General features: G+C 46.6%; 7 protein-coding genes across 10 annotated transcripts; 4 read left to right on the forward strand and 3 right to left on the reverse strand.

The window, feature by feature from the left end:
- The first annotated feature begins 1,440 nt into the window (after window positions 1–1,440).
- LOC108076457 (structural maintenance of chromosomes protein 2) lies at window positions 1,441–2,969 on the forward strand. Its single transcript, XM_017169338.3, has 2 exons — window positions 1,441–2,224; window positions 2,277–2,969. Exons 1-2 carry the CDS (start codon window positions 1,599–1,601, stop codon window positions 2,869–2,871), a joined length of 1,221 nt encoding a protein of 406 aa, XP_017024827.1. The 5' UTR covers window positions 1,441–1,598; the 3' UTR covers window positions 2,872–2,969.
- A 147-nt stretch (window positions 2,970–3,116) lies between these two features.
- SIFa (neuropeptide SIFamide) lies at window positions 3,117–3,575 on the forward strand. The gene is made up of 2 exons (XM_017169339.3): window positions 3,117–3,291; window positions 3,351–3,575. Exons 1-2 carry the CDS (start codon window positions 3,159–3,161, stop codon window positions 3,434–3,436), a joined length of 219 nt encoding a protein of 72 aa, XP_017024828.1. The 5' UTR covers window positions 3,117–3,158; the 3' UTR covers window positions 3,437–3,575.
- Window positions 3,576–3,688: 113 nt separating this feature from the next.
- Window positions 3,689–6,679, reverse strand: Start1 (Steroidogenic acute regulatory protein-like). 3 transcript variants are annotated; one of them, XM_017169336.3, is made up of 11 exons: window positions 6,330–6,679; window positions 6,069–6,218; window positions 5,858–6,006; window positions 5,641–5,799; window positions 5,518–5,571; window positions 5,322–5,454; window positions 5,124–5,260; window positions 4,693–4,950; window positions 4,107–4,633; window positions 3,926–4,049; window positions 3,689–3,869 (listed from the first exon to the last, which is right to left on the reverse strand). In XM_017169336.3, exons 2-11 carry the CDS (start codon window positions 6,166–6,168, stop codon window positions 3,771–3,773), a joined length of 1,740 nt encoding a protein of 579 aa, XP_017024825.1. In that variant the 5' UTR covers window positions 6,169–6,218; window positions 6,330–6,679; the 3' UTR covers window positions 3,689–3,770. The 3 variants fall into 3 exon arrangements, with proteins under 3 accessions (XP_017024825.1, XP_017024826.1, XP_017024824.1); XM_017169337.3 differs by having other exon boundaries at window positions 6,069–6,237; XM_017169335.3 differs by having other exon boundaries at window positions 6,069–6,271; window positions 6,330–6,678.
- Window positions 6,680–6,786: 107 nt separating this feature from the next.
- Window positions 6,787–8,006, reverse strand: LOC108076300 (SAP30-binding protein). Its single transcript, XM_017169071.3, has 3 exons — window positions 7,869–8,006; window positions 7,054–7,799; window positions 6,787–6,996 (listed from the first exon to the last, which is right to left on the reverse strand). The coding sequence occupies exons 1-3, from the start codon at window positions 7,959–7,961 to the stop codon at window positions 6,858–6,860; spliced, it is 978 nt and encodes a 325-aa protein (XP_017024560.1). The 5' UTR covers window positions 7,962–8,006; the 3' UTR covers window positions 6,787–6,857.
- A 40-nt stretch (window positions 8,007–8,046) lies between these two features.
- On the forward strand, window positions 8,047–10,295 carry Cog6 (conserved oligomeric Golgi complex subunit 6). The gene is made up of 4 exons (XM_017169069.3): window positions 8,047–8,203; window positions 8,263–8,894; window positions 8,960–9,180; window positions 9,240–10,295. The coding sequence occupies exons 1-4, from the start codon at window positions 8,120–8,122 to the stop codon at window positions 10,187–10,189; spliced, it is 1,887 nt and encodes a 628-aa protein (XP_017024558.1). The 5' UTR covers window positions 8,047–8,119; the 3' UTR covers window positions 10,190–10,295.
- On the reverse strand, window positions 10,296–12,900 carry Mad1 (Mitotic arrest-deficient 1). The gene is made up of 4 exons (XM_017169068.3): window positions 12,683–12,900; window positions 11,569–12,620; window positions 10,703–11,505; window positions 10,296–10,641 (listed from the first exon to the last, which is right to left on the reverse strand). The coding sequence occupies exons 1-4, from the start codon at window positions 12,807–12,809 to the stop codon at window positions 10,434–10,436; spliced, it is 2,190 nt and encodes a 729-aa protein (XP_017024557.1). The 5' UTR covers window positions 12,810–12,900; the 3' UTR covers window positions 10,296–10,433.
- A 122-nt stretch (window positions 12,901–13,022) lies between these two features.
- Drep2 (DNA fragmentation factor-related protein 2) lies at window positions 13,023–21,022 on the forward strand. Of its 2 annotated transcripts, none has more exons than XM_017169070.3 (3): window positions 13,023–14,051; window positions 18,598–18,868; window positions 19,519–21,022. In XM_017169070.3, exons 1-3 carry the CDS (start codon window positions 14,040–14,042, stop codon window positions 20,703–20,705), a joined length of 1,470 nt encoding a protein of 489 aa, XP_017024559.1. In that variant the 5' UTR covers window positions 13,023–14,039; the 3' UTR covers window positions 20,706–21,022. The 2 variants fall into 2 exon arrangements, with proteins under 2 accessions (XP_017024559.1, XP_070139925.1); XM_070283824.1 differs by lacking the exon at window positions 13,023–14,051 and adding an exon at window positions 16,792–17,043.
- The last annotated feature ends 683 nt before the right edge of the window (window positions 21,023–21,705 follow it).

A 21,705-nucleotide genomic window follows, 5' to 3' on the forward strand; every position in this document is an offset into this window, starting at 1 on the left:
TTAGCCACAGCTGTGTTTAGCTGGAACTGGTGTCCACGTTCTGCTCAAACTTGGCAACAGACTTGGCTGCAATTATGGCCAATGTGTGGGCTGTCACCAGAACACCTTGATGACGGCATATATAGCCTCTGTTTCTACTCAGCCTCTCGACTGATTGGATTGACTCAACGAGCTCTTGCCGTGGGACAATTGCCTATCTTCTTTTGTTTTACTTGTGCCGCCCATAAATCTTGAACTTGCATTTACATTCCCTGAACCCAGAGGGCACCCTTGCACCCTCAGGGTCACAGGTACAATCACAGGTAGCACACACAGGTGACATCTAGAGAAGGTCTCGCTGTATTGTCCCATTTTTGGGCATTTCCCTTTAAGTCGCGTGTTTGTACTTTTAGTTATATTTATGATTATTATGCGTGCTCTTTATTCTGACATTTTGATATTCTGGCAGGGATCTTCTAAGATTGAACGAAATATTCTTTTGAAACGTGAGGGAATTCTGTGTAATTACCATTTGTGATATTACCATACTCAATTCTTTATAATATGTATGGTTTTTGAAATTGGAAAAGCATAAATTAGTTAAGCAGAAAATTCTGAACAACATTTTCAACAATTGGAAAATATTTTTGAAATATTTTCAGTATTATATGTATTTTTTATATTATTTGAATTTAAAGATTTAATACAATGTAATTTTAAAATATTAAATTCTTGAAAAAAAATAATTAAAAAGTAAAACAACAACTGGGAAATATTTTTAAAATATGAAGTTATCTTAAAGCTTACTAAAAATTAAATAAAATGCAGTTTTAAAATATTAAATGATCTTAAAAATGTTTAAAAAGTAAAACCACGTTTGGGAAATATATTCTAAATATTTTCAGCATTTAATATATGTATTTTTATATCATTTGAAGCTATCTGAAAATAAAATATATAGTTTTAAAATATTAAATGTATAAAAAAGTAAAACAATAATCATAATTCAATATAACCCAGGTTAATACACTCCTAAACTGTCTTCCACATCTTCTAATTCAAGGCTAAACATCTTTGAAATTTATCTTCCGCAAGCTTCTTACTTTAAAAGTATTTATTTCTGATTCAGTTACATCATTCACATTCTGAAGAGCATTGGCAAAGTCAGCCCACGCGAATCTGTATCTTTTGTGTGAATTTTAACACCCACACTGGCTACAGTTTGATTGAGTTCCCCCAAGCAACAGTCATCTGAGGGGGAGACAATCGAACAAACCAAAACGGAAAAACCACCCCCAAAGGGCCAGCAACAGGACATGGCCGGGTGTCCCAGGATTCCCAGAAGCCAATGCCCGGAGCAGGGGGCCAGGACCAGGGGACCAGGTAGCCAAGGGTAACTGTCACTGTTTGGCGGCCGGAAAATTTATTTACTCCTGGAGTAAATCCATCAAATCAACTTAGTTTTTCGACTCAGGCGGCATAGCCCTTCGGAGAGTTAGAGCAAATTGAAACTGAGATAAATTCAATGTGTTTAAATTTTCCAGGTCTTTTATATTAAATCTTAATTATTATAGCCAAAGCCAAGAACACGGTGAAATAAGGAATTGAACGCCGTTCAAATGGCAGAGCTTTTGTGCCGTGAAAAGGAACTGTTCAAAATTAACCAGGAACTTAACCTGCTGTCTCTTACCTCCGCTGCCGATGCCATGTTTCCAGGCAAGCCTTCGCCTGCCGCCTGCGCAGCGGCACCGGCACGATATGCCACCTTCCAGAAGCAGAAAGGTCCGAGCACCCTGCTCCGTAAGAAGAACGCAGTTACGTCCCAGGCGAAGCAGACACCTATAGCTCCGTCGGGCAGGGATGCGGCCGCCGCCGCCGCTGTTGTCATGGCCCGAGCGGTGGCCACATCGCCACCGCCTGATGCATGTCTGCTGACCAAGTCAAAGGCGCCCGATTGGAGAAACACCAAAACCGTGGGCGCGGCCGCTGCATCACCCCCAGGCAACCGTGCAGTGCCCAAGTTCAGCACTTATACGCGGGATGTGAGCAGCAAGACGGCCACGTATGTCAAATACCGGAATCCCAATTTCAGCGAGAGCCCCTCTCTGGACATGCTGCTGCGGAACGGCGCTGAAGACGCCACCAGGAACGATGTTGTCGAGGTGGAGGTCACCCAGAAGCGGGAGAGCACCACCGTGGTGAATGGCCAGGCCAAAAAGCAACTCACTCAAGACAATTTCATCAAGTAAGGAGGCCTTAGTTTTACTGTTTTATGTAACAACATATCTATAATTTAGATTCCTGAAGGCCAAGGTGGCCATTCTTGAGGAAGACCATGCCCAGCATGCCTCCGAGCTGGCCCGCCAAAAGGAGCAGCTCGAAAAAGCCCTAGAGGCGCAGCGTAAGTCGGAGCATCAGCGCGACCAGACGCTGAACGCCAACAAGCACCTGACCGAGCAGCTGATTCGGACTGAGCGGCAGTGCGAAGACTCTAGTCGCCGGCAGAAGGAGCGCCAGCAAGAGTTCACCAGCCAGCAACGAGAATTGGAGCAGCTGAAACGGGAGAGTAAAGTGGCCAGGCAAACGAACGTGAATCTGGAGAACCGCCTGTCCCGCGCCCAGGAGGATGCAGACACTGTTCGCCTGGAGCTCAAGAAGTTGCGCGAGGAGCAGCGCGAGCAGTTGGACGTCCAGCGCAAGGAGCTGAAGCAGCGGGACAGCCGGATCCGGGCGCTGAAGCGGCAGCGGAACGACCTGCTCAACGCCTACAAGAAGCAGCTGTACATGATCGACAACCTGAAGCGGCAGACTAACTGCATGGAGCAGTCGGCGGCCATCGGATTTGGCGAGAAGGAGTTCAACAAGGTGCTAGACTGGAATTCCAAGACGTGAACCCCACTTGTCCATGGATAGTAGTGTAGCCTAAGTTAATACAATGTAAATATGTTAAGTGGAATGTAATTACATTTGATAGTCTCTCACGCGAAAAAGTCCCCAAGCAATCTCTTTTCAATTAGCGGCGCATAACCCAATTAGGCCGAGTTCATCTGCTCGCTGGGCTCGGATATAAAAGCCAGGAATTTCCCTTGGATAGCCACAGAAGGCATCCGCTAGCTCCAATCGCTCGGACCAGACATTGTACACTGCCCAGAAGTACGCTAACAGACGACGACTGCAAGATGGCTCTGCGATTCACTCTCACTCTGCTCCTGGTCACGATCCTGGTCACAGCCATCCTGCTGGGCTCCAGTGAGGCGGCCTACAGGAAGCCCCCCTTCAACGGCAGCATCTTTGGCAAGCGCAACAGCCTAGGTAACCATACTTTGCTATACATCCCTTTCTCTTAAATATATACCCCAAATCCCTGCCAGACTACGACAGTGCCAAGATGAGCGCCGTGTGCGAGGTGGCCATGGAGGCGTGTCCCATGTGGTTTCCACAGAACGACAGCAAATAGGACCACGCCCTGCGACAGCGCCTCCAAGAACTGATCTCAAGCCTACGAATCGTACACCAGCTGCAGGTGGGCGGCAGGTGCTGCGCCTGCACCTGCGACTGAATGTGTGTGGAAAGGCCGGACGTTAGAAAAGTCATGTATAAAATTTATAATGTAAGCCGTGCAGCATATACATACGTACATAGTTACATACTTATGCCATACATATACATCATAAAATACTCAATAAACTAACAGCACTGAATACCTCGCTCTCGTTTCAAAATTATTGAAATATTCTAATAGATACTTCTGAGATACAATCGGATTACAGTTAAAATACAGTTCCTGGCTACTAGTGGGTCCTGGGGACGCGGCCACGACCCCGGTGCCTCAGTTCGTTGACATGCTTGCGCAGGTTGGTTATGTAATCGGTCATGGAGGATGTGAGGGCCTGCCAAGAGTTACACGTAAATAAATAAGGATAAGAATGGACACAAAAGTGCTTACCGCATCCAAGACATAGCGGGGTATGTAGCCTTTCAGGTCCAAGCACAGCACCCATTCCACAATGCAGCTGTCCGGCTTGCCAACGATTTCGCGAAAGGCAAACCCAGTCACAATGTTCTCTCCTCTGCAAGAGGAAAATAAAGGTAAGAAGCGTTTATTTGTATAAATTTACATTAATTACCTCGTGTACTTGGATGATGGCGGCATTCCAGCATATTGCACACTGCTAGCAGAGCTAACCCATACTTTATCCTTGGTCTTGCCCACGCTTGGGACACTAGGTTTGGCTTCCGCCTCATCCACCCTATCCTTGGCATCCTCAAACTCATCTTGATCCAGCGGCGGTGGCTCTTCTTCAAAGTTGAGAATGGGACCTAGGCTCTTGGCGCCCAAGCTGTTGCCCAAGGTATCGAATGGCGTGGCAGGACCTGTGGACGAGCTGGGAAACTTGGCCTTGCAACTGGAAACGCTGCCGGGTAATGGTGTGTTGGATTCCCCATCGGAAAGGGTGCTCACACTGCCCTCGCAAGAGCGATTAAGGGGACTATCATCGTCGCTGCTCAGCTGGGCGGCTTCATCGTCATCGCAGAGTTTGCCATTGTAAAACAAGCGACATGAACGCAGATTCACAAAGTCGCGGCTCTTGACCATGCCACCACCACCGCCAATGGACACCTGATAGGTTATATCAGTGTAGGAGTTGATTTTCTATAAAATATACTCCATATTAGCATTTTATTTAATTTACAGCTTATCTTAAGACTTACTCGCACAATTCTTGACTCCAGCAGCGCAGGATTCCACTTGGGACAGTCTTCAATGCGGTAGAACAGATCTTCCATTAGAGCCTTTGCTGGGTACTTGATTCGCGCTGTCAACTTGTAAATCTTGCCTATCTTCTCCCGTTGGGTGCTGTGAATGGTGTCGCCCTTGTGTGTCACCTTCTCCACCTTCCAGTCGCTGGACTCTATGATGGCATAGGCCTTTCGCAGGCAATCCAGGCCCATTTGGTTGTATTCTTCATCCTAAAATACAAACCAGTAACAGAGATTAACTGGGTGGAAAAATCTAAAAAGAACTACCAAAATCATTTGGCTGCTGTGCTTCCCTTTGCTTCAGTAAAGCTTCTTATATATGTCCCCATATCCACTTTCCCATTCCGTAGATATTTTAAAATGCGCATTCATGAATAGCTTACCTCCTCTTCCTCCTCGTCGGAGTGACGCGCCGTGTCCATGGGTGAATAGAAATCAGTTACACTTTGCGGCACCCGTTCGTTCTCAGTCAAAATGGCCGGCTGCACCAAGGGAGTGCGATCATTCGTCGATGTCATGGCTAAAATATACAAGAGATTTCATTTTAATCAATAATTTCAAGTACAGATTAGTGTTCTTACATCGGAAATAGTGCCGGGCATGTCGCTCTTGTGGTATAACCCGGCAATCCAGGAACCAGGCTTCGCCCCAAGCCAAAATAAACGAGGTTATTATAAGTATAACTTCGAATACTTGTTGCTTTGTTTGCAGCCACTGTACAGGAAAGGACAGCGTTCAGTTTCAAATCAGTTTGAAAAGAAAATATTAAAGTCTTACATCGAACACAAACACCTTAGAGATAAGGAACAAGCAAGACCCACTTGTAGAGAGCTGTGAAATAGGAGGTGAATATAGATATGAGTTTATAACAAGCCTACTATAAGGTGATTGGAAACCCACCGCTATGATGGACCAGTGATTGATGTACAATATGGCATAAAAGAAAATGAGCACCACGAAGCGGCAGATGGCAATGGCCACCACATCAAAGAGAGACTTGTAGATGGTATACTCCAAGATCTGCTTGCGAAAGGCATTGAATATATTGTCACCGTCGATCTGTAATATAAAGGTTGTACGATCTGCCGAATCTCATTGGAATAAATCCCAGACATACCACAATGCAAATGAGCCAGAGCAGCGAGACGAAGACCAGATCGAATGTAACAAACAGGCAGAAGAAACGCCGCACCACAGACATGCGACCATCCTGCATGTAGCCGGCCAGGAAGTCCTCCGTAATCAGGTTGATGGAATGTGATCGCGCTGCAATACCATATACAGTTTAAGTAGGAAGTAAGAATATTATAGTATACAGTGATACTCACACATGTCGTACTGCATGTGGTAGGCACTATTTCCCTGCCGCGCATTGGTCAAAATGAGCTGGGCAGCACTGCGAACATCGTTTGGATCGCTTTGAGACATGATGGTTCCGACTTTAGCTCAAGTTTTCCATTCCGAAATCCAGGATTTATCTAGAGTTTGTAGGCATGACTAATTTTAAGGCCCAGAATTTTGCAGATAAGAGCTGTTCCATATGCGAAATGATTGTAGGGACCAATTAAAGCCAATACAAGTAAACATACCTTGATTGAGCGTAATCGCAAATAAATGGCGTTGGAAATCTGGGGCAGAACCTATATTCCTACAGATAGTTTTATAGATTACCGATACGCACAAGTGACTCGTCAGCTTCGGTTTGGGTTTCTTTGTTTTCTTCTTTCTTTTATGCATAAACAAAACTCCTCATATTGCAGACGCCCGCATAATTCGCAAAATGTAAACCCTATCTACTTGAGCCATTAATTACTGTTGAATACTTATATTGAACTAAGCTAATAAAGTGCTGATATAGAGGAATATATAACTATTAGACCATTTGTCCTACTTTCTTGAGTTTTAAGGAATACTATATGAACAAAAGAAACACCGACGAAGATTAAAAATGCAAAAACAGCTGTTTAGAGGGACCAGTTGCGTTAATGCACAAAATGCCCAAAGATTTAGAAAATACCAAAACCAAGAAAGGTACCTTTTATGGAGTTTGTTTGTAAACAAATTTGTTAATGGCTTTATATTTTATTATTTAATTAATTGTACACTTTCCTTTAAGACTAAACGGCTGGCTTTTTGGGCAGAGAGCCGAATGCAGAGATGACGGTTCCCTTAGTGCCCGTAACTGTCGTGGTCAAGGCCGGAAGCGTGGGCTTAACCACGGTTGAAGACGGAGCCGGCTGATCCCACTTGGATTTCCTGCAAATTAACACAGATTAAAATCTAGACAAGTTTTCTAAGAGCTGGCGTTATTACCGCTTCTTGGCCTCCTCCTCAACCTTCCTGGCCAAGGCTGTGGCCTGCTCCACCTTGTCCATGTCCTTGCGGTCCTTCTGCCGCTTCACCATCTCCGTTTTCTGGACCGCCGCCAATGCCTCGTAGTAGGACTCCTCGCCCCATTGCAACGGATCGTAGATTTCCGGCGGATAGTTGGTGCCAAATTCGTTGATGTCGCAGAAGCTGATCAGTTTGTCGTAGATGCTGGGATTGCGGAACTCCTTGCGGTCCTGGATCACCCGGTTCATGTCCATATTGGTCTGCCGCATCTTGGTGTACATCTTGGTGATCTTGGCCACCAGTTCCGCGGACGGTTTGCCCTTGGGCTCCGGCGGCAGCTGGAACTTGTACTTGGCGTACTTGGGATCCTTCTCGTAGCTCTCCGCAGTGCGTTCTTCAGCCGGAAAGCCCTCCGCCTCTTCGTCGACCTCCATGGGAGTGTCCGTTTCCTTGGCCCCGTTGCCCGTGCTGCTCTTATCCTTGGCATTAGGGCTGTCGCCGCCTTCAGAGTTGGAGCTATCGCTGTCGCTGGAACTGCTGGACTCCTCCTCGCTGGAGACGGCTGCTGCGCGATCCTCCTCCTCGTCGGAAATCAAGTTGTCGTCCTGATAGCTGACTAGGCGGCGCACCTTCTTGGCGTGTTTCTTCTTCTTTTGCTTGGACCGTTTTGTTTCCGGACCCTGTTTGGTGGGCGTGGGCGAGGGTCGCTTGGGCGGAATGATCACCTGTAAAAGCATTTTCGTACAGGTTTTCCTTAGTTTCCCGAATTTTGAGTGGATTTTCCTGGGGCTCACCTGGGACGCTGTGGAATTCTGGGAGTCCGGGCTGGCCTCCCCTTCCCCCTCCGAGTCTGTGTACTGGGCGGTCAAGCTGGCCAGGGCGGCCATTGTTTCGGCTGGCCTTGGGCTTTAAATAACGGGAATTAAAGGTTATAAACAATTTTCAACTAAAAATGTTTTCTTTTTGCCAGTGTGACCAGTTTTGGGGGAGAGGGAAATGTTTTAGCCCCGTTGGCTACTTGCTTAGGCTGGTCACACTTGGAAAGATGAAGACAGAAAAGCAGGAGGACCAGGACCGGATCCAGAAGAGGGTCAACAAGATCCTGGAGGCGCGCCTGGAGTCGGACAAGGTGAGCCTTACCAAGCCCGGGAAACCCCCCCTTTAATCAATCGCTTCCCCTCCGCCTAGGACACCTTGGATGCACTCAGCGGCCTGTCTACGTTCTTCACGGAGAACACCCTCCAGAATCGCCGGAATCTGCGCAGCCAGATTGAACACCGCTCCGTGGGCATCAATGAGAACTTCCTGAAGGCCTTCCGCGAGGTCAAGCTGTCGCTGGACGCGGTATGCGCGGATCTGGACACAATGGCCACGTCAGTGGAGACCATGAAGTCGGATCTGGAGACGTCAAAGGCCCTGACCAAGGATCTTATCGAGCAGACCAACACCATGCAGCGGGAGCGGGACCGTTTGGAGGTGCATCAGCAGATTGCGCAGGCCTTTTTGGCCAGATTCCAGCTGAGCGGGCAGGAGCATCAATTGCTATATGGCGCCGCCAAGGATGCACCCATTGTCCACGACTTCTTCCGTGTGCTGGACAGGGTCCAGAGTATCCATGCTGACTGCCGGCTGTTGATGCAGTGTGGCTATCAAACGGCCGCCTTGGACATCATGGAGGAGATGACGTTGCACCAGGAGGGAGCCCTAGAGCGGCTTTATCGCTGGACCCAGAATCACTGTCGCAGCTTGGAGAACAATGAGATTGGTCCACTGATTGTGGAGGCCATGAGTCGGCTTCAGGATCGTCCAGTGCTCTTCAAGTGGGTTTGGTTTTGGTTTATTTTGTGGGTTGTGGTTACAAGTGGATCTCTTGAATCTTCTTTAGATACGTCATTGATGAGTATGCCATTGCCCGGCGTGCTGTCCTGGTGCGCCAGTTCATCGAGGCCTTGACGGAGGGCGGCCCTGGCGGCAATCCCAAGCCCATTGAGCTACATGCCCATGATCCTAAGAGGTATATTGGCGATATGTTTGCCTGGCTGCATCAGAGTATACCCAGCGAGAAGGAGAACCTGTCGCTGCTGTTTAAGAAGTGCGACAAGCAAGGTTTGTATACCTTCTTCTAAATTAAGCCTTATCCTTATACTCCTCCTTATATCCCACAGACATTTCCGACCAGCTGCAGAGCGCCTTGGGTTACATAGCCGATGGCGTTTGCCATCCTTTGAAAGTCCGCGTGGAGACGATTTTGCAGGCGGAAAAGGACACCATTGTGCTGTTTACCATCTCTAATTTGTTGCGTTTTTACCAGCAAATAATGCGTCAGGTGGTGCAGGGCGGCAGCCTGGAGGATTGCCTGGTGGAGCTGCAAAAGAGCAGCGAACAGATTTACCTGGGTGCCCTGGCCTCCCAAGTGCGCAGTGTTTTGCAGCGTCCTTCGGGAGGTTCAGGTTTGGCTTTGGAGCCACCACAAAGGGATCTGATTCCACCGCCCAGCGTTGCCCGTCTCCTAAATATGCTAAAGGAGATCCTATCGGTGGCCACCATGGTCGATGGCCGCCAAGCGGACATCACCAAGATTGTGAGCTGTGTGATTGATCCTTTGCTGCAATCGGTGCAGGAAAGTGCCGCCCATCTGCCCACCGTGGACATGGGCGTTTATCTGCTCAACTGTCTGCATCACATGCAGAGCTCTTTGGCTGTTTACGAGTACATGGACGAGCGTGTGGAGCGATTGCAGGCCCAGTCGGATGCCCAATTGGATACTCTCACCTCGGAGCAGGCCTCGTCGCTGGTGGCCAATCTCAATCTGGGCCCCATCTACGCCATCCTGCAGAGCAATCAGTCCAAGATTGAGACCAATTTGCTCAAGATTTTCATGTCCAAGATGGATGCCTTTTTGGAGCTGCCCGATGTCTTGCTGTTGCCCCAGGTGCAGCTCATCATGTCCAGCAGTCATCGGGCCACGGTGCAAAAGCGCTCCTTTAACGTCATTGTGGCTATTTACAAGCAGATTTATGAGAGGGTTCACGATCCAGCCAATGGGTTTGAGCAGCCGGAGCAGTTGCTGCACAGGACACCTGAGCAGGTGGCCCACATTCTCACTTCGAGTTAGGGGGCAGGGGTCTGTGGTTATTATTCCAATTCGTATTGTTTATTATTGTGAGAATGTAGCCTACCTTAAGTATCTTTTATTAAATTAATTGCCTTTTCCTGAAATATTTCTCTTAGTTTCTTATAAAACATTTATTATGCACACAAATTTCACTCATTTTTACTTGCATTTATAAAACTAAAATCGAAACACACATTTCTTACATTTAAGCTTTGACTTTTATGTATTTATATGCAGCTCCTCCTTAAGTTATGGTCACTGTGGCCTTTTGGAATAGCTCCAGAGTTAAGGCGGAGAAGAATGCTGGAAAGGAGTTGCTGGCCGCCAGCTGCTGATCAATTGCTGGCTTAAAAGTCTGCGAGTAGGGTGACTCCAAAAGAGCCAAGCAGTTGGATTCATTGAGAGTAATGTCCAAATAATCATCCGGACTCTCGGCATACATGCTGGAAATGCTGCAATAAAGGAAAATCATAAATATATAAATAAATAAAAGTATATAAGCAAATAACCCACCGATAGTTGCTGTTGACCCCGATGCGATCAATCCTGTAGCCCAGCAGCATATAGCACACATCGCGGAACTCTGTGCTGGCCGCCTTGAAGTACTCCTTCATCTTGCGCATCTTGCCATTGGCCGACTCCAAGTCGGCGCGCAATTGATTAAACTCCTTAAAGTTCATGGTCATGCCCCCGGTGGTGGTGGTCTGCTCTTCCTGGTCATCCTCAAGTTTCTTATTGCGCCGCTTCAGACGCTCAATCTCCGCCTGCAGCTTCTCCATCATGTTCTTGCTGACCTCGTAGGCTTCAGCAGCGGGATTTTGAGTAAAATGCACCACCTTGTAGTCACGCATATTAAAGTCACCCAGCAGGCAGCGATTCATTAGCTCCAATTCCATTTCGCTCTTGCGACGGCGCAGCTTCTCGTTCTCCAGCCGCAGCGTGTCCAGCTCCTTTTTGATGCTATCGTAACCATCGCCAGAGGGTTCGGCCAGCATCTCTTGCTGGCGCAATGCCTGAATCTCACGCTCCAATGTGGCACACATATCCTTGTAGCCGGTGACAGTACGTTCCAGCACCTCGACACGATAACGCACTTGCATGTCCTGCGTCATGTCGGCCACGCTGGCATTGCTCATGGTCATGTCCTTGTCGAAATTATCCACCATCTGCTTGTAAAAGTCACGCTCCTTGGAGACAGTGATTAGCTTGCGTTGCAACCGCTCCTTGAAGTTCTTGTGGCGTTTCAGGACCATATTGAGGTCCTCGATGTTCTTCAAGTAAACGGAGCACTTTTGCTCCATGTCACGCAGGGAATTCTGTGGAAAACGATTTCAGTTATATTATTTTAATCTACTTGAAAGTTATTATAAGGTATCTACCTGCAGATGCTTGGTGTCCCACTTGGTGGAGGACTTCTCGGCCACTTGGTTTATGTCCTCTTGCAGCAGCTGTTCGATACGCGAGCGCAGGGCCATGGGACTGACCAGTGTGTTGGGCAAGCAGTGATCCTGGGCCACCTTAACCCACATCTTAAGCTCCTGCTCCACACCCGATAACTTCACTTGCAGGCTTGCCGCCTCGGCCTGGACGCCCTCCAACCGGTCCAGGCGCGTCTTGTAGTCATTGACCTGCTCCTCAAGCAGCAATTTGTCCCCGATCATGCCGTTCAAGCGCTGGTTTTGACCACGCAAGCGTTCCAGCTCAGCCTGTATTTCCGGAACACTGGCCAGACGCTTTTGCGAGACCTTGGTGATCTCCTTCCAGTCGTTGTATGCGTTGATTTGGGACTCCAGATCCCGAATTTTTTCATTGGCCACATCGAGGCTGAGCGTTTGCAACTCGTACTTGCCGCGCAGCTCTTCGTACCCGGAAACTCTGGGCTTAATCTCGTCATAGGCACGACGGAAGCTCTCCAGCTCAGTTTGCGTGGCCTGCAGCTCCATATCGGCCCGCTGAGCCATGCGACGATACTCGTCCAGCTCATTGCTTATGCACAGCTGGACATCGCGGGAGTCCTGCTCCAGCAGAGCCTTCTCCCTCTCAAGCTTGGCCACAACGTCACCGTATTTGAGTTTCAATTGATCCAGTTCGGCTATGGCAAGACTGGCCTGCTCCTTTAAGGTTGTCTCCCGCTTGCGGCTGATCTTTAGCGACTCTGCCATCTCCAAATGAAGTTTGCTGGTGATATCGCACTGGTCCTTCAAAGCGGAGCTCTTGTTCTGCTCCAGCAACATGGCCTGGCGGTGCTCCGTTTCCCTTTGCTCCAACTTATTCTGCAGCTGCAGAATAATAGCCTTGGACTCGATCAGCTCGGCGCGCAGCCGGCTGGCTTCAAAGGAGCCCAGTCCATCGGAGGAGTTGTTTAGCGAACTGGTGCTGGCATTCAGGCTGCGGTCCGGGAGCTCACGCTCGAGGCGACGCTTCTTGGGAGCTATCAAGCAGTGGATTTATAGAGTTATAACAATAATATTGCAAGATATTGCGTGCACTCACAAGCCACAAAGTCGTCGGAAAAGGAAGCGGAAAGCCGGTTGAAGAGCAGCTTCTTGGGCGCCGAGTGTGTGATGCTCTCGTTGAAGCGCGCCAACATGTTGTCCATGCTGGTTCGTATATCGTCCATTTTGATGCCTTTTAAGCCTTTAAATTACTTGTTTCATTGAATTTTCTGACCTTTTCGTAAATTCCTAACAATTGCCAGTGTGGCCAGAGAAAAATACGCGCGCTATCGAACTATCGATGACTGCGAGCCTCAGTATTTAATCGGCTGCTCCGCGCACCACCCAAAAATATGCCACGAAAAATGCCCACGCTCGCGGCGAATGCCAAACCTATCGATAACCGATAGCCGATTGTGCGTCGAGTGCCGAAAAATAAAAATTGATTTGCATTTGTTCTCGGCTTAAAATGAATTAAATGTTGTTGTTTTCGCCCAAAAAAACTCACAACTCGTCACCATAACATCAATTCACTAGTTAAAAGGATAAACCCAAGGAATTAATCAACTGCCAAAAACTAGAACGTATGTGAAGAAAAGGCGTGTGTACCAATAAGAAAAAACGGTAAAAAAGAAGATATTCGAAATAGAGAATATAACCAGATAAAGAATAGAAATATAATACAAAATAGCTAAGAAATAAAACAAAACGCGTGTGCCGCAAAAATAGCGAAAATCGCAACAAAAAAGTGTATGTCAAATAGGAAAATGTGGCTCCGCCAGCGATAACGGTACTCCAATGCGCTCTCTCGCCCGCACACAGACACACACGAATACTACTACCACTGCCAATAGCAAATCCTGACCACCAGCAGCCGCACCTATAAAAGTGGGCGTAGGTAGAGACGAATTACAATTACAAATTGTCCAATAGTGATGTATGCCAATTGTTTAAACAAATGCAAGCTGGCTTAAACTAATACTAGTAAGGAAATTCCAATACACACCTATACGGGCACTCACACACACATATTCATTCCCACGCACGGAGAGAAGAAAAGGAAAGAAAGGGAAGAACGAAGCATCGGCGCGTTGGAGAAATGTGCGGGAAGAGAAGATTGAAAATAAACGTGTAGTAGAGAATTTTTGAAGCACTCATACACACACGCACGCACACTTCCCACACTCTTTCTCTCTCTGTCTCTCTGATTATCCCGTTTGCCGCCTACACACTCACACAAACACACGCACGCACTCCCGTATCGCGAAAAGCGTGAGCTTTGTTGTTGCTCCAGCTCTCTTTGCCGCCCCCTCTGCCGCTTTCTCGCAGGAGGCGCTGCTGTTTTTGTTGTTGTGCTTGCCGCTGAGTAAATGGCAGACCCTCTAAGCGGGCGCCGCTGGTGAGAACATGTCGTAATGGCCAGAGAGGTAAGTGGAAACGTGTTAAAAGCGAAGCCGGCAACTGCGGTTAAACCGTTAATTGTCCCGATCGCAAGCGCAAAATCACGACTTAAATCAGCTGCTCTCTCACTTCATATTCATATTCTCTTTTACATTGTAAAACCTTCGTTACGAACCTAGCCCAACAGCAAAACGGTGAATACCTTACACTGGTTTACACTTTATTACTACTTTATTATAAGCAATTACAAACAATAAATATGATTTTTTATTAAATTTTAATTAGTAATTTAACCAAAAATTACATTAATGTTTATATAATTCCGTGGACAATCATAGTTTTCAAACTTAAAAAAGTCCTTTATTCTGATTTGATTAACAAAAATAAATAAGATAATAGTTTACCCTGAGGAATTTTGACAGAACTTTGAGTTTTTTTGTGACTACCTTCTGCGAGTGTATCTAGCAAGGCGTATCGCTACTGCGGATATTCCGCGTCCGCATCCGCCAGAGGAACCTATTAAGCCTGTGTCCCGCATTAGTCTCTTTGTGTGCGTGTCCCCCAAGCTCTCCTTTGTATAAAAGTGTGTGTGCGAATCTTGCTGTGAGGGTGTGTGTGTTTGTGCATGTTTTATGCAGTTCCTTCGTTTCGTTTTGCTTTGCGGGTGAGTGAATAGCTTTGACCCAAATAACTGAGGTAATACTTACGCCCCACAGAAGCGCCACTCCCCCAACGCAACCCTCTTTCCACGTGCTGCTGCTGCAACTGTTGTTCTTCCTCCTCCCCTCCCACCTTCCACACACACCCCCTCGAATGGCATTTTTCTCCTTCTGGTGTCTCCAAAATTGTTGCTTTGCGAAGTCCCCAAAAAAGTGGTTGAGAATTCCTGGAGCCTGAGAATCCCTTTGACAGCTCCAGCTAGAGATGGCTTTTAGTTTTTGGCAGTTGATCTAGCATTATTAAGCATAAACAAAACGAGATTATCTTACTCCAATTAAAAAACTCGGCCAGAAGTTACAGCTACATTACAGCTCTGTTATCACTTAACAGTCCCAGCTGGCAATGCTGTTTAGAGAGAGAAAGAGAGCGTGTCCAACTGCATATAATATTGCATCTCTCTCTTTTATCCTTTTACTTTTTTCCTTCAACCCCCCTTTTATCAAAGGACTCTTTGAATGCTTAATGCTACAGTCCAAATGTTGAATTTTTGTAAGCCCCCCTCGGGCCCAAAAGTAAGCTCGCTATTTTCATTTGGTAAACAAGAAATAGTAACAGTTAATTGATCGGCTTTGATTGCGTGTAAATATTTACAAAATCAAACTCTTTGGATCCTTGGGAATACTTGTGGAGCGTGCGCGCGCCTTAGCGTCCTGATTATATCACATTGATGCAAATGTAGGGCAAAGCACGGCAAAGGAGTGTAAACTGTCCAAGGGGGATAAAACTAACACAGAAAGAGTTGTACAAGTGCATATGAGGATAAGTAAATGTTGTAGCATTTCGTGTTAAATAACTAAGAATGGCTTGTCTTAATTAGTAACGGTTCTGTCCTGTCCGCACTCTTGGCCCCCCTTTCCCTCTTCCACTGAGCTTTTAGCTGCACTCTCTCACATCCTGTTCTCACTGGAACTGCAATTCTCTCAAGCAGGATGCTTCGTGCTCATTTCAAGCGCTGTTAGAGCGCTGCAAAACGCACCCAGCCCCAAAAGAACAAGAAGCAGCAGCATCAGCAGCAGCAGTAGTAAAATCCGATGCAGCATCTCATCGGGAAACTCGGAAAACTCACAGTTTGCTCTGCCAGGCTGCCAGGCGCACACACTCGGGCAGCTAAAGAAAAGGCTGCTCCTGGCACTTTTCGCCTTTGTTCTGTGGCAACACCACGTTTAACTGGGTGTGGACCACACCAATAAAAATCCCAGCATTTTTCTACAAAATAACTTTCCGAACATTTATAAAATAAACACCTTTTCCAACTATAAAAAGGCAAATGCATATAATCGAGTCAGAGCAGCGTTGAATGCAAATGAAAAGGAAAACTCGGCGGTTTCACGGGCAAGAGGGGCGCTGTGCTGCAGGCGCGTAGTATCCGTATCCGTAAAGTGAAAGTGCGAAGTGCGAAGGTCAACCCGCCCTGACCTGCCCCAAAAATACGAATGCGAACTGCAAAGTGTACGACGAATGCGAATGCGAGCAGTGAAAAGCGAAATTTTAAGCCCATCTGCTGCTCGTCAAGATTTTTATAACAATCTTCCAAAGAATACAACTTAGTCAAGGGAAGAAAAACCCTATTTTTACAAGGAAAACAAATACATTTTCTGTGTGTGTGTGCCGTGTGTGTTGTTGAATTATTATTTTTTTTTTTTGTGATCCAACAAACAATTTTTGTAATAACGAATTTTTCCCCGAACGAAAGGCATTTAAACCCCGGACTCTCAAACAATAAGCAATAAGCTTTAAATTTTGTAAAAACTTTTCACCAGCGTCGTCGTTTCCAAGGCGGATTTTTACCAAAAACAAAACAAAAAAACGCGTTTATATAACGATTTTTTAAAGAGGAGCGCTAGCCACACTTAAACATGGATTACTCGCCCCCCAACCGCCGAGTGTGAGACGAAAGGACGACCTTGAGCCAAAGCCAGAGCCAGAGAATCGAAAGCCAGCAGAGCAGCAGCCGCAGCAGCAGCAGCAGCAGAAGCAGCGCAGGATCTCGGCCTAAAAGTGGCTGGCAAGGGCGAAGCGAGTGCCATCTGCAGCTCCAGCTCCAGCCCCAGCACCACCACCATGTGGTCCAACGCCCTGTGCACGCTGGGCGTGACGAAGCCGCTCTGCAATTGTCTGAGCATCAGACAAGTGGCAGCCGCAGCTGCGGCGGCGGCCCAGGCCACGCAGGGCGTAGCTGCCTCTGCCGCCACGGCAGCTGCAGGTGTGGGTGGCGTCGGTGGGATGGGTGCTGGAGTGGTTGGTGGTGGCGCGGCTATCACAACGGGTCCCTCCGCGGGTGCAAGCCTGTCCGCACTGGTATGGTCACAGACACTGTCCCGCTTTCAGCCTCCGATAAGGCTTATCATATCCATTCAAGTCCATTCAATCACACATTTCTGATAAGATAGCTTCTTCAAATATAGTTGGAATTCTTTTAAATCGAATTACCCTTATCAAGAGTTATTTTTACATATTTCATCCATTAAAACTGGTTCTCCTTGTCGAGATTAAGAGATTGCCTTGAGTAGTTTGGCCTAAATGTTTAACTATAAATTGATACGGAAGCAAATATCAATTAATATGTTTAGCGTTTTGTATATTTTAATATATTATAAGACAAAAGAAACTTGGTTAGTTAGTTGTTTAGGGTTCTTAGTTATATTTTGAAAAGATGTCTAGGGTTTTTCTATATTTCTATTTTTTTTTCGATATCCTATCAAAAATCTTTGTTTATAAACTTGAAAATACTTATACCTTCTCTTGACAAGTGTGTTTACTGAATTTTATTTAAAATTTTGTATAACAATATCATAAAACCATTTGATTTTGATTTCACACACACTTTCCTTATACAAGTTTGCCCCTTGCTTAGCTATTCTTTTGGCCTTTTGTCTACCTTTACTGGGGCTGCTTAGACATTTATTAATTTCCGAATTTATAATACCCAATCTACTACTACTACTACACACACACACATCGCTCTTAGGAACGCCATATGGCGCTGGGGCGGAGCAAACTGACCTATCCCAAGCCAAAAAAAAAAAAAGAAAAAGAAATGCCCGAGCCCGAAAGGGGGGCAGCGAGGGGGGAAAACACAGAGCGAAAGAAATGAAATATTTTTATGAAAAGTTTTCTGCTTGTTTTCGGTGCGAAGGAATAAGCAAAATGTCAACATGAATTTTTTGTAATTTTTCAAACATTTTATTTGGCTGGAGAGGAGGAGGAGGGATTACACGGGGACATGGACGGGTATCCAAAGAGAGAGTGTGCTTCCTTTTCATATTTGTATTTGGGCTCGTGTGCGCTGCACTCGTTACTGGGTCACTGGAGCGCCACACTCATGTCCTTGCAATACATTAAACATTGCAGCTTTCGTCCTGTGCGCTCGCTCGGTTCGCCCGAAGTCGCTGTAGTCGATGTTGTTGTTGTCGTCCTGTTACTGTTAGCCAACAGCTGTGAGCGCTGTTAGCCTAAAAGGATACGTTTCGGTTCTTGGCCCTCTTTTTCTTTTTGTTTTCACTTTTCGCCATACGATGGAGATTTTTCGTGATTTTTTATTGATAGGAAATATGAGGAATTTAGCCTTATGAAAGATATAAGCTATAAGGACTTTCTTTAAAACGCTTTAATATACCTTATTTGATCCTGCAGCCTTGTTGGCCTTGACATTTGTGCCCTTTTTTGAACCTCAATTAGCGGAACTGAGGGAATTATGACATATCCCGGGCCTTGCCACACCCACTTGTCACTGTTTTTTGCCTGCGCAGCGTTTCACAGGTGTCACGCCCATCCTGCATCACACAGCATCCTTTCACCTTTTCCATAGAATCCATAGAATTCCATAATCCCTAATCGTTTATTTCTTCGCAGGAGTCTCGCGGCAAGAGACCACTGAAAATCTGGGACAGCTGGCGGAATGTGCGCAAGGGCGTCGTAGTTGGGACCTTTGAGGAGCTCTTGGTCCGCGGCAAGGATAAGCTAGGGGTTCCTGCTTCAGAACCGGTACGCGTTGTTCTGGAGTGTGATGGAACCCAAATCGAGGATGGCGAATACTTTCGCACCCTGGCCAACAATACGGTGCTGCTTCTGTTGAGGCAGGGCGAGCGCTGGTATCCCACTGGCGTTGATGTCATAAAGGCTGGTAAGTGTCTGGTTTATACTGGCTGAGATCCAGAAGTGGGAGCAGGCAGAAGATCTTCTCGAAAAAATAATAGTAAAAACAAATTAAAGAATAAAATCGTTGAGTTTATTAGGAAGCCAAAAAAAATGGAAAACATCTTGTATTAAAATGGGGGAAAAAAATCGTTTGCCCAGCAATTGTTTAAACATTTAATTTCTTTACAAAACTGTTTACAAATGGGTTCTAAAAATCCCTTAATAGTTCCTTGGCTTTGATTTTATTTTAATGCTAAAGAAACGCTAATTTAAACATATAAATCCCAGGGTTATTTCGGATTCTAGCATTGTTTAAAAGCACATTTCCAAAAGTCCAAAAATAGAACTCAAAAGCAATAAATTTTCGTATTGTTTTAATGCGATTCTGTCAGAGAACGATAAAGGTTTCCATTGTTAACATTTAATTTCCTACGCAAGTCGTTAAGCGAAATAAAACAAATGCCGGAGGAATAGGAAATATATCTGCTCTCCTGAGCTTAAATTCTAAGCAAAACTCAAAAATAATATAGTTACAGTTTAGTTATTATAATTATAAGTGTATATATGCTGATCTGATATATTAAATTAAATTACCTTAAAAATATCCACCATTTAATCAAATAATTTATCTTCCAGCTATATCAGCTATACCGAAAATCGTCTGTGAGACGATTCATGCACTGGAGCTGCACGATGAAACCCCGTCGTGGAAGATCATGGACAACAAAGGGCGTGTCACGGTCGTTCTGCATTGGGATCAGCGGCAGGGTGGAGGCGGGAGCAGCGGTGGTGGTGGCGGCGGCAGCAGCGGTGGCGGCATGTGCTCCGGCCTGGGCAGCAGCAATGGACTGCTTACCTCCGACAAGTATTCGCCCTCGAAGAAGGGCCTCTCCGCGCAAAGTTCGCTGGACAACAAGTCGGTGTCGTCGCAATCCTCCCAGCCACGCTATGCCAGCCCCCAAATAACGGTGATCAGTGACGACGGCCCGGCGAGCATATACCATCCCGGCGGCGTTGTCCTGCCACCAGGAGTTGTGATACCCGGCGGCAGCAGGCGCCTCTCCAAGCAGGGCAGCTCCTTCGACAGTAACGTGTCGGGTGGTGTCGGCGTGGGAGCTGTCCACGTTCATACGCCGGAGTGCGCCCACCACGCCCACACCCCCAGCAGGGCGGGAAGTCCCAGCACCACGGAGTGCGACTTCCACTGCTGTGCACTGCACGAGGAGGGGCGCAAGATAGCCGTGCACAAGAGCGTGGCCACGTCGCCCATTCAGGACGGCAGCTGCAGCAGTCCCCAGCCGCAGTCGGCACCCTCGGTTATGGATCCTATGCTGGGCGGCAGCGGTGCAGGCGGTGGCGGCAGCGGTGGAAGTGGCAGCATGCAACGCCGCTCGTCGGGAGCCAAGGGTCATGTACGTTTCCTGGACATTGCCCCCGAACGGGATAGCTCCGAGAGCGAAACGGAGAACACGGTTATGGAGGACGACAAGACGACGACGGAGAAGTTTCTGCTGCTGATCGACCAGCTGTCGGTGGACCAGAAGCGTCATCTCAGCATCAAGGACATCGGCATCATACTGGAGCGCCTCAACTCCAAGATACTCGACGTGGAGCGGTTGGATCGGGAGTCCGAGTCGGACGATTGCTACAACTGGACGATAAAGGCGACAATACGCGGCGATGCGCTGCGCGAACTGGGCGTCATCTACAATGGCAACTACTATGCCATCTCCGAGCATCCCGGCTACAAGGAGGAGCTCGAGGAGAACGGCGAGGAGGTCGAGGAGGAGGAAGAAGAGGAGGATGAGGAGGACAGAATTTAGATGGGCAGACCCACAACAAGTGGTGGAAGGTATCAATAAACTAGCGCATTTTACAAAAACAAAAACCGTAAAAAAACGACAAAAAATTGACAAAAAAAAAGATGAAAACCAAAAAATATATAGGAGTAGCCCAGCAGCTCAACAACACACTCAACACACACACCAACAGCCACACATGCATACATATATACATATATACTTATATAAAATAATTACGAGAATATAATAATGCAAGTCGCACATTGTACAATAGTGAAGTAAGCATAAACGTGAATTATAAAAAACAAAATGGCAAAAGCAAAGCCAGTCACAACACACACCACAGACTCATACATACACTCCCCCCACACACACCCCCAACACACACAAGCGCGAAACCAGGTAATCGCAGTTTTTGTAGCATTTAGCGAGAGAATTCTCATAGACGGGGACCGACGTTAAAAGAAGAGAATATCTAAAAATCGAATTGGAGTAACCCACGCCAACATAATAATTCACCAACAACATGCACTTCCGGAACCCCCCATATAATCCCTGTGTTATTATCATTATTCTTATTATTATTATTATCGTTGTTGTACAATAGATGTTTCGTGTTCCGTTGTGATTGTGTGCCAAAATAGCCTTATTTAGTTGGATAGAACACAACCCCCACAGACACAGACTGCCACTCGCCACTAGAGTCAGGAAATCTCTAATCTGAACCCAAAGACTATAAGTTGTGAAGAAAAGAGAGATATATAGATAACACAGAGACTATAAATTGTTGTTGCCAAAAAAAAGGAAAGAATGGGGAGACGTACACTGAAAGTCTAACTGTTAGTTCAGAGTCGGTCTCTCATAATATCCTATGTAGTGTTCCTCAGAGTTCCTCAGTTGTTTTTTTGGTACCCCCAAAAGCCTAGAAAAAGAAAGTTACAGGGATGATGGGTCTTAGAAATTGCTAAGGATTTGAAATGTACTCAAAATGGTGGCCAAAATGCCAGAAAAAGTGGAATCC

The sequence above is a fragment of the Drosophila kikkawai genome, chromosome 2R (genome assembly GCF_030179895.1).
Source record: "Drosophila kikkawai strain 14028-0561.14 chromosome 2R, DkikHiC1v2, whole genome shotgun sequence".
In the NCBI taxonomy this organism is placed as follows: Eukaryota; Metazoa; Arthropoda; class Insecta; order Diptera; family Drosophilidae; genus Drosophila; species Drosophila kikkawai.

Excerpts from the sequence above, each read along its gene's own strand:
- LOC108076300 (XM_017169071.3), bottom strand. The coding sequence starts at position 7,961 with ATGGCCGCCCTGGCCAGCTTGACCGCCCAGTACACAGACTCGGAGGGG. Across the intron at positions 7,800-7,868 it reads AGAATTCCACAGCGTCCCAG|GTGATCATTCCGCCCAAGCG; the intron begins GTGAGCCCCAGG and ends ATGCTTTTACAG. Across the intron at positions 6,997-7,053 it reads GAGGAGGAGGCCAAGAAGCG|GAAATCCAAGTGGGATCAGC; the intron begins GTAATAACGCCA and ends GTTAATTTGCAG.
- Drep2 (XM_070283824.1), top strand. The coding sequence starts at position 16,807 with ATGTGGTCCAACGCCCTGTGCACGCTGGGCGTGACGAAGCCGCTCTGC. Across the intron at positions 17,044-18,597 it reads GTGCAAGCCTGTCCGCACTG|GAGTCTCGCGGCAAGAGACC; the intron begins GTATGGTCACAG and ends ATTTCTTCGCAG. Across the intron at positions 18,869-19,518 it reads CGTTGATGTCATAAAGGCTG|CTATATCAGCTATACCGAAA; the intron begins GTAAGTGTCTGG and ends TTTATCTTCCAG.
- Mad1 (XM_017169068.3), bottom strand. The coding sequence starts at position 12,809 with ATGGACGATATACGAACCAGCATGGACAACATGTTGGCGCGCTTCAAC. Across the intron at positions 11,506-11,568 it reads GGGACACCAAGCATCTGCAG|AATTCCCTGCGTGACATGGA; the intron begins GTAGATACCTTA and ends CGTTTTCCACAG. Across the intron at positions 10,642-10,702 it reads GGGGTCAACAGCAACTATCG|CATTTCCAGCATGTATGCCG; the intron begins GTGGGTTATTTG and ends CCTTTATTGCAG.
- LOC108076457 (XM_017169338.3), top strand. The coding sequence starts at position 1,599 with ATGGCAGAGCTTTTGTGCCGTGAAAAGGAACTGTTCAAAATTAACCAG. Across the intron at positions 2,225-2,276 it reads ACTCAAGACAATTTCATCAA|ATTCCTGAAGGCCAAGGTGG; the intron begins GTAAGGAGGCCT and ends TCTATAATTTAG.
- SIFa (XM_017169339.3), top strand. The coding sequence starts at position 3,159 with ATGGCTCTGCGATTCACTCTCACTCTGCTCCTGGTCACGATCCTGGTC. Across the intron at positions 3,292-3,350 it reads TGGCAAGCGCAACAGCCTAG|ACTACGACAGTGCCAAGATG; the intron begins GTAACCATACTT and ends AATCCCTGCCAG.
- Start1 (XM_017169336.3), bottom strand. The coding sequence starts at position 6,168 with ATGTCTCAAAGCGATCCAAACGATGTTCGCAGTGCTGCCCAGCTCATT. Across the intron at positions 6,007-6,068 it reads CCACATGCAGTACGACATGT|CGCGATCACATTCCATCAAC; the intron begins GTGAGTATCACT and ends ATGGTATTGCAG. Across the intron at positions 5,261-5,321 it reads TGCCCGGCACTATTTCCGAT|CCATGACATCGACGAATGAT; the intron begins GTAAGAACACTA and ends TGTATATTTTAG.
- Cog6 (XM_017169069.3), top strand. The coding sequence starts at position 8,120 with ATGAAGACAGAAAAGCAGGAGGACCAGGACCGGATCCAGAAGAGGGTC. Across the intron at positions 8,204-8,262 it reads CGCGCCTGGAGTCGGACAAG|GACACCTTGGATGCACTCAG; the intron begins GTGAGCCTTACC and ends CCCTCCGCCTAG. Across the intron at positions 8,895-8,959 it reads GATCGTCCAGTGCTCTTCAA|ATACGTCATTGATGAGTATG; the intron begins GTGGGTTTGGTT and ends AATCTTCTTTAG.